Raw genomic sequence first — 12,563 nt, forward strand, 5'->3', positions numbered from 1 at the left:
AAATTGGGTGGTTGTTACATGTACAAGATCCAAACTTGTAATTTGAACTAAATAATTTCACGTTTCTATGGTGAACGTAATTGAATCATGTAGCATCTACATGAAATTCAGCAACTTAATTTGTTCTTGTTGAGATGAAATGATACAATCTAGTAAGAGTGGTTCGTTACCTGGACTCACGACATTCACAAGATCACATTAGATGTCAAACTTGCAGAAAGTTCTGCATCAACCCTTGTAATCATAGCTTTCCTAGCTTTGTTGAGCCTGGATTGACAGCTTGGTGGCGTGATTGTTAGTACTGTTGCCTCCCAGCAAGAAGAGCCTGGGTTCAAATCCACAATCTGGCTGGTTTGTGTGTAATTAGAGTTAGGTTTTGGTGATTCTAAATTACCCGTGAATGTAAGTGCAAATGATTGTTTGTCTCTATGAAATCATCAACCCCATAGCGGTTCATTAAGCAAGACTAGCAGTAATTGCCTTGATTAACAAAGTAGTTGTTCCAACAACAAGATTTCATTGTGTTTTCCTAAAGTTTTTAACTTGTGTAGAGTGAATTAAAACAAATTTCACTCTACATACTTAAATCAGTCACTTCAAGTAAACGTAATCTGATTACATTAAACCACCAAATGCCAAATGTGTTGGTTTGACATTGTCAAAAATGGGTTATTATACTTGGTTAAATCACGTGGAAAAAGGTGCCATGATTAAATTGTGTTCATCCAACAACAGATTTTTTTGAGCGTATCTAACAAGAACACAGTCACATGCCAGCGAATGCATCAGGAGCAACATAAGGTTCAATATTTGTCTCATTAGTAGATGGCCTGTTCTGTAATCCACAGCCACCCCAAACAATTTAGCTCATATATTTCTGCACTCGTAGCCAAAAAAGCTTTCATTTTTATATTCAGATTTTGTGCAATCTATGGAAAAGTTTCAAAGAGTTATTTTGAAATAAGTCAAATTTATCTATAAAATAAGGTATTTACAGTGTGGCCCATGCTTTTTCATAAAACCATCCTCGAAGACCAACTTCTTCCACTATACCAGGAGCTTTTTGGTGAGCTGAGAATCCATCTTCACTATATCATAGAAATTATACTGAACTCATGAAATCATAAAAACATAGAAAAATTAGGCTGTAACTGGAACAACAACAACAAAAAGTTGTTTTTAATACTTTCACAAAAAACTCTGCTGATCGCACAAAAAATAATAAAAAGTCAGCTCGAGAAAGCAGAACTGGGAGGGATTCGTAAAAACATGTTTTGCTTACAAATGAACTTCTTTAGTTTTTTTTTTCTAGCAATGGCAGACACGTGAGACTGTGTGTAAGTGAAGTTATTATAAGTCAACATTACACCAAATCATTTTGAAACAGCTGAATGTTTAGTTGCAATTAGGGACCCTCCACCTTTTCACAACATTCACTGTGCTTGACATTATGACATGCAGAAAAAAAAAAAACTGCTGCAGTATATGAAACGGTGTTGCAGCCTCACATTAGATTAAGGAAGTGGACCACAGCTTTCATTGCATTCTCCATTTTTTATCACATACAGTGCTGTGAAAAAGGATTCACCCCCTTCCCATTTTTATTTATTTTTGCAAATTTGTCACACGTATTTCAGATCATCAATCAAAATTTAATATTAGTCAAAGGCAACCAGGATAAATACAGCATGCAGTTTTTAATGTATTTATGAGAAAAAGGTTTTCCAAACTTACCTGGCATTATGTGAAAAAGTCATTTTTCTAAGCCTAATAATTAGTTGTGCCACTGGTTACTGCAGCAAGCACCACATTCAAGCATTAGTGATAACTGACAATGAGTCTTTCACATCTCTGTGGAGGAATTTTGGCCCACAGTATTTTGTTTTACTTTAGCCAAACTGGAGGCTTTACAAGCACAAATCGCCTGTTTAGAGGTTTGCTTGGTAGCTGCATAACCCAAGTGTGCTTGAACTTCAGGGCACGAACTGATGGCTGGACAGTTGTCCTTCAGGATTTTGTGTTAGAGATCAAAATTCATGGTTCAATCAATTACAGCAAGTCGTCTATGTCCTGATCCTGAAGCAGCAAAAAAGCCCCAGACCATCACACTAACACCACCATGTTTGACTCTTGCTTTGATCAGTCGATAGAATATTTTCCCAAGCTTTTGTTTCCTTTCTGGTCAGCAGTGATTTTTCTCCTTGGAACTATGGATGCCATTTCTGCCCAGTCTCTTTCTTACTGTTGAACCATGAACTCTGATTTTAACTGATTGAAGTGACGCCAACACTTAGATTATGTTATGGGCTCTTTTGTGACCTCCTGTATGAGTCATCAATTAGTAGATTCGGATAGCAGTTTTCCCTCAATAAATAAAAATTGCCATTTTAAAATTGTATTTTGTATTTACTTGTTTGATGATCTGAACCCTGTGCTGAATATGTGAAAAGAGGAAAGAAATCGGGAAGGGGCAAATATTTTTTCACAGCACTGCATAGGAAACAAAAGAGTAAATATTGGTCGGCTGGCTAACACAGGAAGGAAACAGATTGTACTTTCTAACCGTTGCCTTAAGCATAAACATAGAAACAGCAAAACTCTTTGATTGGCCTATTTTAACACACAATTAAACAACTGTGCAAACCTGATGTGATTAAAGTTAGTGAACCAAAACTTTTTCCCAGGACAAGAATGCAAAAACAAATGTAAACCCTTTAAATATATTCAGTTTCCAAGAAACGTGGACATTTTCACCACTAATTCAAATGACTGAAATCCTGCTTTTAAAAGAGATTAAACTATTTTTTTATCAGTATACAAAAGTGACATATATGACAGATGTCTCTGGCAATTTCGGTAGGTGGAGTTCAGGGAAAGGCAGCGCACCACTGCTGTCTATGTGTGTCTTTACTGTGTATGCTTTAACCACTGCTCCCCCCTTCAGCACTGATTTGTGGATGATTCCCAGTCTGGCTTGTTCATAATACTCTGCTCCGAGCTCCCTGCCCAGAAAGATGTCTTGGACCTGTGCTGGAGACAGACTTAAATAATCTCTCCTTAAGTCCAGATTTGTGTCTATTTCTGTGTTGTACCTATTTGTGTCTAAGTCAGCATTGTTTTCTCTGTCTGGGTCTCCAGTCTTGGCTCTGTTCAAATCTGGATAGGGATAAAATGGCTTCTGTGGCAGGTTGACCACCGTCAGCCTCTCCAGGTGGTGCACGGCAAAATATCCCTCCGGATTAAAAGGAGGCATCCCACTGGATCCGCAATAGATCAGTGTGAGGTGCCTCACCTCCGAGTTGTTGAGCAGACGTGCTGCATTTGACGGTGACGTGAACCAAACGGTTAAGCGTCTCATCTGGAAAACAGGAGACAAGTGCGACTGCAGGCGGTGCAGTGTGGAGAGCTGGATGTCCTTGCATACGCAATCTGTAAGCGATGAGATGCTGCAGGGTTGTGGGTCCTGGCTGCAGGAGTAGTACAAAAAGCTGTTGTGGGTTACATAAGCCAGGTGCAAGTCAGATCGCTGCAGAGCCACCGAAACACACAGCAGCACACAGAGGAAAGGGGCAGGGGGGCTGAAAGCAGCCATCACTGCTGAAGAAGAGTCTCGAGCATCTTCATCAGTCCTGCATTTAAACACAACATTACATTATTATCAGCAAATCGCACTTATTGTTGCAGTCTTAGGCTTATGGCTATGATTATCAAGGTGAACAATGAATGAACAATTAGAAAGAAAGGCTACTATTCTCTGAACAGACAGTCGGTCTGTTCAGTTTTTTTTAAATTAGTTCTTTATTGTTTTTTACAGTTCAATTCAATTCAATTTATGTAAATAGCCCTCTTCACAGGATAAAAACCACAAAAGAAAATCAAACATACAGCACAAATCTAATTAAAAGACAATCTAAATAAATGAGTCTTAAGCTGCTTTTTAAAAGAATAAATACAATCAAGGCAACGTAGTGATGGAGGGAGAGCATTCCACAACCTGGAGGCCACCGCTCTAAAAGATCTATCACCTCCGGGCTTAAAACGTGTACGTGGGACTACCAGCAGCCTTTGATTAGATGAGCTCAGGCTGCGAGAAGGAGCGTGGGGTTCTAAAAGATCAGAAATGTAGGCAGGGGCATCACAATTCAAAGCTTTAAAAGTCAGTACCAAGATTTTAAAATGAATTCTAAAATGTACTGGAAGCCAGTGTAATGAACGTAACACTGGTGTAATGTGCTCTCTTTTTCGTGTCTTAGTTATTATATTTCTATGCACCATAATATAGAAGTTTAAGTATAAATGCTCAGTTTCCAGAGTGGATGATAACATTATGGGAATGATCATATAATAAAATAGTACAGCACTTAAGAAGAAACATCCATTTCAGTGGTAAAAGCTTTAGGGCTGACTGTAAGGCAGACAGGAGTGGGACCAAAATGCAGACTTGAGAAATTGAGAAATAAGCTAAAAGCAGCTTTGTTGCTAAACTCATGGGAACAAAACAACAAACAAAAAACTGAGAAGGCAGGAACGAGGAACTTACAAATTAGGCACTATGGAAGAAATACAAAATGCATGGGACACAACATGAGGAAGATTGCAACAAAGAACACAAGTTTAAATAGACAAGAGAAGAAGAAGGCAGAGGCGAGATGCCTGAAGAAAAAACACACAGCTGAACTAATTCTAGCCAATGAGACAAAGGGAAGCAAAACTGTACCAAGCACACACAAGACAACCAAAACTCAACCAGAAGGAACAGAAGGAACAGAAACACAGACAGGAAGGAAACCAAACACAGAGACAAGACAGACTTCACACAGGCAAGACTGGGCACAAAATGAAACATCACCTAATGAGGAATAAAGGACTACAACAGAACCCAAGTGCGTTTCATCTTGAGATTAGACGGATGGCCGGACATTTTCCAAGTCTTGAGGCAGCAAAACAGCCCCAAGTCATCACACTGCTTTGTTAATTTTAACAAAATGGGATGCACACCATCAAAAAGTTTGTGGATCCAAAAAACGTTTGCCTTGTCAGTCCGTAGAATATTTCACTCTTCGCACAGGGCCATGTAGGTTTAGATCTAATATCCCCCTAATTAAAAAAAAAAACACTTTAAAACTGCTTTTTATTTTACCTGTGTTATCTTTGTCTAATATTTAAATTTGTTTGATGATCTGAAACATTTAAATGTGACAAACATACAAGAAAAATTCAGGAAGGGGGCAAACACTTTTTCACACCACTGTAACTCACAACCCTGGGTCACAACATTGGGACCATGCCAGAAAAGAAACAGATAAAGTTGTATTGACTGTGTGAGCTTGAAACAGGGAGACATCAGTCTGAACATATTTTATTAATGACTTTCAATGTTCTTATTTTTTTCTCTTTTTTGTTTGCAGTTTTAGTTCGTTTTTATAGTTTGATTTATTCAGTCACTGAAAATAACAAATAGCGAACTGAGTTTGTCATTACTAGAGTAATAGATCCTGAACAAGAATTTAAAATAAATAAATAAATAAAGTAAAAACAATACACACACGCACACACACACACACACACACACACACAGGAAAGGTTTGAATTCAAAGCTTTCTAGCAGACACGGTTGACAGGCACGGATGTGATTGCACACAATGCCATTCCTAAATCGAATCAAGCAGAAAGTCCTGATGTCAAACGCTAACCCTTTAAGTAAAGGATATCAGTTGGCTGCCTGTTATCATGAAATCTTATATTAATAACGTGACAGCTGGGATACACTTCATTCTATCTAGCCCACATGAATTGGATAAGTGAAAGAAAATAGATGGATGGATACACTGATGAAAGAAGGGTAGTTATTAATTTTGCATGTTATTGTTGTAATAACTTTGTTTTTGTTTTTACTTGCCTTATTCGCCTGCGTCTTGTTTCATGCTGTGTAGTTTAGATAAAAGACACCTCAGCCCTGTTGTTTACCTTAAATATTTCAATGCCATATAATGACCCAAAATGATATGCCAGAAGCTGAACATTGGAGACATATTGATATATAGATATAGATATGTAGTCATTGTCAACTCAAGAAATATCTTGGAAATTTACACAAGAAACTCATAAAAAACGTCATAAAAATGGTAACAGAAAACCTCAAAATAATCACAAAATCCAAAAATAAACAGAAGCATAGAAATCCGAGGACTATGACATACACGGTGATATTGCACTGAAAGCTTTTGTTGTAAATATACAGTTGTGGTTACAAGTTTACAAACATGCTTGCCTGTTGATACAATGTTCTTAGGTGGGCATAAGTGTCATAGTAATTTGGGGCTTTTAAAGCTTTATTAGAACTGTTTTTTATCGATTGAGGAGAAATCCAATGATATTTTTGATTTTCTCCAATCCACACAGGGTCAAAAGTATACATAAAGGCTCAAATATATGCATACATTCATTTAAGCCTCTTGATTCGTGTTGCTGATCTACAATGTATTGTAACAAGACAGCACCATGGCCTGTTCTCATTAGCGATTATAATTGACCACAGCTGGTGGTTTCTTGTTGTTAGCATAAAAAGGAGAAATTATTAGAGTAACTGTTGAATTGACCAGTGGTATCGTTCCAACTTGTGTAAATCTACAATTACTGTATATTTCCAATTTGTGTGCCTTTTGTCACAATGATAACAGATGTTTGGAGGAGTAAAGGTGAGGCTTTCAAACCTAAGAACACTGTCCCAGCAGTCAAGCATGGTGGTGGTAGCATCATGCTCAGGGGCTATTTTGCTTCCAGCAGTACTGGTACATTGCACAAAGTGGATAGAACAAGAAGGAGGAGGAGGACTACTTCTAAATTCTTCAACTTCACCTCAAATCAGCAGCTAGATGGACATAATCGGGTCTTCCACTAGAAACACATCCAAATTAAATAAAGAAGGCTAACGTTAAGCTTCTAGGATTTCCTTCTCAGCCTTGAGCTCAACCCAATTGAAAATTAGTGGACTATGCTTTAAAGCTAGGCACATGCCAAGAAACCAACCAATTTAACTCCATCGCAATCTGCTGATTATGTAGAGTGAGTGGAGGGAAAGACCCAAGATGCAAATGCTGTACACAGGTATGATTGAACAAAAATGAGTCATTTAATTAGGCTGTTGAAAAAATATCCATAAAATATCCATAAAGCAAAAAATAAAATCCAAAAGGTGAAAAGCAGGCTGTTGCCAGAGGCACAATGAACTAGGTACATTGAGCATGGAAACAGGGAGGGCAATCGTGAAAGTGAATACAGCTGTGGAAAACAAGACACACCTGAACTAATCACAGAGGCCAAGAAAAGGAGAGAAAAGTAAAATCTAATATAGTTGTGACTTAAACATAATCTATATTTTTTAAAAAGCTCTTTCAGTTCAGGTCCGCTTTCATAAATGACTAAATAAAATGGACTGAGGTCACTCTGTACGTTTAATGCATTAAATATTTACTTACCAACACATGAAGAGAGGGGATATGGACGATATCTACAGATGGTTTGAATTAGGACCCACACACGCACACACTCACACCCACTCATACACATGTGTGATGGGTGTGCTCTTTTTGAACCCCAGTTAAGGATATATTGCTTGGCACAGAAAGCCCACATTGAATTTCACATGGACAAACACACTTAGAAAATTACAGCTGTGCTTTGAGATTCCAGAGAAAACACTGTTTTGAAATCGTGGTTTCTATGACCGTCGGTAGATTTTCTGGTTTGGCAATAAAATCAGTGCAGAAACATGACTTTCAGCCTCATTTTGAAGTCCGGATGAAGCTGACCGCTACATTCTTCCTTTGGGTTACATTAAACAAAAGACAATCTAACTTCAAATAGTCTTATAGTGTTGTTGTTGTTGTACTTACACTTATTCACCAATGGATGAGATTTACATAACATCTCAGGGTTCATTGCCGTTTTGTATTTTTCTTTCTTTGTAACATAATATTTTTGGAGACTGCAGAATTGGATACATAAGAAAACTGTGTGACTTTACACACATACACTCAAAATGTGATAAAATGTGATTACAGCTGTGCAATGTGCACTTGGCGTACGTGCATTACTGTAGGTATCTGCAGACAGCCAACTGGGAAAGTTGCTGTTACCAACTGAAATACAGCCTCCACCTAATAAATACAACTTTGAATGTCTGTTTCTTGTCTTTCTGGTAAGCTAACCTTGAAAGCTGCTCCCTGTGGTTTTATATTTACCAGACAGAAATTAGGCTTCTTTTCTCTGCAAGAAAGCAAACATTTCCACCAAGTGCAATGGTTGTCATAAGAGCTGGGAAGTTGCATTAAATGTCTTAAAGGAACATAAAGCGAGAGAGAAATCCTATTTAATTTTGCATTTACAGAAGAAACTTGTTGGCTCTGTGCTTGCAAATTCTAGAAGTGGAGAGTAATGATTACCAGCTTTTAATAATTATTTATTTTGACATTCAGACAGGCATTGGCCTTAACGGTGAGTGTTTTCCTTTTGTTCAGACTAATTCTGCTTCAGGATTGGAGCAAAGTGGTGCCGACAGGTGGCCACGGCCAACACGGACTAAAGTCTGCCCATCCTACACAGGGTAAAGTGTGTCAAGATATACAGCGAGATTCTGGGCTGCTCCAGATGAAATATGACCAACAATGAAAGAATTAGACATGAGGTTCAAAGTTGGCCTTTCTAACAGTGTTGTTTTCAAAGATTACCTGGGAAAAAGTGTTAGAAATTTAAAATGACCATCTCACAATGTAACCAACCACTAAAAATGTCGAGGGGGGTAATCAACTTGATATGAAAAGTCCAAAGCAAACTCAAAAGGGAATGGAAAATAAATGCTTGGGTTTGAAATAAAAAGGTTTCCCCCAGCAGCTGTTATGACTGAGTCAAAGGGGATATAGCACGACAACAAACAGAGGAGGGATAGGATCCATGCTTGACAGAGCATGTATTAGCATGTTACAGTCTGCAGCCATCAAAACCAACAACATATAAAGAACAACTATTTACACAAATAAAAATCAAATGAACACAAAATCACCGACACCCATCCTATTCCCAAGGAAAACTAACAAAAACAAAATGTTGACCATTTCCTGTTCCAAAAGGAGAAGGAAAAACAAATTCTTGTTCTGCTCATGTTTGTTAAAGCTGTGTCACGCAGAGTGGCTTATAAGGCTGCAAAAATCTCAGTATATCATAAATCTATGAGTCCCAAATGCAGAAACGCTTAGAGAGGCAAAGGTGAACAGAAGACAAGTTGTTTATTGCCCGATGTAGAAAGTCCAGCAAAACACAAAGTCCAAAGGAGTCAGTGTAAAAAAAAACCCAGAACAACTGAAAACCTAAAACTAGAGAAATAAACACAAAATACAAAATGAAATAAACAGGCAGGAAACCACACAGGAAACAGAAATAGATGATTTGACAGATGGGTAACAGAAGACTCGTGGAGTAAATCACAGGCGAGGAGATGAAGGAAGCAAAACTAAAATCAAAACGCAAGGAGCACTGACTCTCAAAATAACACAGGAAGCGTTATAACTATAAGGGGAAGACACATAGACATGAATGAACTGCATACAAAGAACTAGACATAAGACGGTGAAACACTAAGAGAAGAAGTGATCTGTATAACAACTGAGATAAAGGAGCAGAACTAAATACACTAGAGAATATAAATATAAAGATTAAACAAACCACGGATCACAAGGAATAAAATAAGCAGTCGAATGACCCAGAACCACAACACAGCCACCGTTACATTAGGATTTATAGCTAGTAACTGCCATTTTTCTACAGGAGCTTTTCATAATTGAAATTGTAAATATCTGATGAGTTGTAGCAACAGTTAAGAATAGTTATAATCCTAGCAGTTTTTAAAAAAATCATTTGAGACAAAGTTACATGAAAAAAAATTTGTTTCTGAGTCCACATGTTGTACTTCTCCACAGTAGTCACGTCTGAATGTGATGAATGATGAAAAGCTGGTCACTGAAACGTGGACGATGTCACCATCCTGGGTCTTTTGACCCCTTGTTTTGAGTTCATATATACATTGATGTTTGTGGTTTATGTTTGAGTTTAAGTTTCTTAGGTTCTCTAAGTTCATTCCTTTATGCCTAGGTTGCAGTTACTATTCATGGTTTATTAGATTCCCCTTGTGTCTTCAGCCCCTGTGTTTAAGACTGTGACAGAAAATCTGGCTGACAGCAGTTTGCTGAGCTCATTTAGTGATAATACATTTAATCACACGTGCTTGGCATATCTTACTGAGGAATAGTCGGAGCTACCAAATAAATCATTAGAAGACACTACACAGTAGTTTACAAATTGAGCATATTTTGCATTTAGTTAGACTTGGTATAGAAAAGTTTAAAGTGCTTGCCAAGTATGGCTTGTTTGGAATCATTGCCAGGAGAAAGCTTCTTTTCTCTTTGCAAAGTTGCATCTCATTAAATTGGAGGACTTAGGAAACAGTGTCCTTTTGACAAGATAGTGATGTTTGGTCATAATGCACAGCACTATGTTCAGTGAAAAACAAACAGAGCACATCAGCGCTATCACCATCAACTCTTTTGTATAGCAAAGTATTCCGGGGTCAAAGGTGAATCCATCTGTAGCAAAGCTAAAGCTTGGCTGAAACTGGGTGATGCAACAAGTCAGTGATCTCTGTGAAATCCGTGTTTGTTCAGCAGTCTCAGAATAAAGACTTTCAGGGGTTCGCAGTAAAGTGTGAAGAGACACAAAACAGTGAATTAAAGGAACTCTCGATTGATAATCCAGCATCATGAGCATATTTGTTTCACCTAAAGAGATTTGTGAGAATATTTCTGTTACATAACGCACACTACCAGGAATGCATAAGCTATGTAATGTAATATGAGAATGCACATAGGGCTCGGCTTTCTGATCCTTACATAGCGTTAACAACAGGACACAAAAATACACATTTGACAGCTGTTAGTGTACACTAAATCCTCTTCAGCGTTAGTAAGCATAGAGAAAGTTTTTCATGGTTTTCTGCTGTGTAACTTACCCCAAAATGCTGCTGAGGACCAGAAATGCGAATGCGTCAGAGTGAGGCTGGAATTGGGAGGGAAAGTCAAACATCCAGCTGACGTCAAGATGTGGGAAGTATCCCACTTAGGAAGCTGTAACTCACATCTGGAAGAGACTGAGTTCAGCCTTAAGTGCAATACAATAAAGTTCTGTCTGCTCTGAATATAAGTGACCCATGAAGAATCCTATTGTTTACTTTTTTATATATACTTTTTTGTCATCACTGCATTAAAGTTTCTGGATTTAAAACATATTTCGTTAATAAGCTATATAATGTGACGGCTCCATAAATGGCTTTTTATTTATTTTTGTCTGCCAGTAAATATAACACATAATAGCTGTGAGGAGGATTTTCTTTGGCTTGACACATGGGGAAAAACGGGTGGTTTCCCGTTAAGGACATGGAAGGGATCCAAAGTTTGCTGCTTTCAAGTGCTATCGGAAATCCCAGAATTGGACTTGATCTCGATGGAACAACCTAAAATTTAATGTCTTGAAGTTCAAGAGAGAAAAGCTACACTTATTTTCAGTGAATTTCTTCATTCTTTAAGTTATTCTATACTTCTGATTTTCTTCATTTTTGAAAAATGTTTTAGAAGAAAAATGCTTTTTTTTTGTCTACCACTAAGAATTGCATCTTGGCTGATGATGGTGATGATCTGTAAACAGACAGCATTTGGAAAAGCATACTGATTTGCTAGCTTTTTCTCTACTTAATTTAAGTTTGCAGCATCTTTACATTGTGCTATTTCAAATTTGATGAGGGAGGCAAATACGACTTAAATAGCTACTGGCAACTACCACATCGAGCTGGAAAGGATGTGCATGAGGTCAGGACAAATAGAAATGGAAATGTGCTTACAAGTGAAGAGAGTCAGCTGAAAAAGTAAAAGGATTACTTAGAGGAGCTTTGAATGATGAAAACAATGCCAAGAGAGGAAGCCACTGCATGAGGAAGTCAGAAGTGGCAGAGAAGTATGTGGGGGTGGTGTTGGACATGTATGTGGACATAAGGTGTGTGGTAGAAGTGACATATGGGTTTAATGTGGGGTTGATAAAAGCCTGCTATGGTGTATGGTTTGGAGATGGTGGCACTGAACTTCAATAAACTCTCTGTTTATGAGATATTTTCACTGGAAGAAACTGATTTGTTGTGAGAACTGTTAACAGTTCACCGGTAATTAATGGCTATGCTTTTCTTGCAATTTCTGGTTGCACACAATATGAGCAAGGGGTTACAACAAGCATGGAGACACATAATGATGCCATGTTTTTTCTACTAAAGGTTACAGGGAGCTAGCAAGACTTCCAGCATGTTTTATTTGTGCTCCTTGACAGCACAGGCAGGCTCACAGTGTTTACAGTGCAGTGCGACTTTATCTCTAATGATATTTACGTAGCTCAGTCAGAAGTCTTTCTTTCTCTCTGCTTCTCTCTTATCCAGAGGCAGTTTATGCAGAGGCGGAGCCAGACATTTGAAA

At 37.9% G+C, this 12,563-nt stretch overlaps 1 protein-coding gene across 1 annotated transcript; it reads right to left on the minus strand.

Moving 5' to 3' along the window:
* Window positions 1–1,152: 1,152 nt before the first annotated feature.
* Window positions 1,153–11,364, minus strand: si:ch73-52p7.1 (uncharacterized protein LOC100321084 homolog). The gene is made up of 2 exons (XM_005930508.3): window positions 11,060–11,364; window positions 1,153–3,629 (listed from the first exon to the last, which is right to left on the minus strand). Exons 1-2 carry the CDS (start codon window positions 11,131–11,133, stop codon window positions 2,810–2,812), a joined length of 894 nt encoding a protein of 297 aa, XP_005930570.1. The 5' UTR covers window positions 11,134–11,364; the 3' UTR covers window positions 1,153–2,809.
* Window positions 11,365–12,563: the final 1,199 nt, after the last annotated feature.

The sequence above is a fragment of the Haplochromis burtoni genome, unplaced genomic scaffold (assembly GCF_018398535.1).
Source record: "Haplochromis burtoni strain Fernald_Lab_line unplaced genomic scaffold, NCSU_Asbu1 Contig_46, whole genome shotgun sequence".
Taxonomy (NCBI): domain Eukaryota; kingdom Metazoa; phylum Chordata; class Actinopteri; order Cichliformes; family Cichlidae; genus Haplochromis; species Haplochromis burtoni.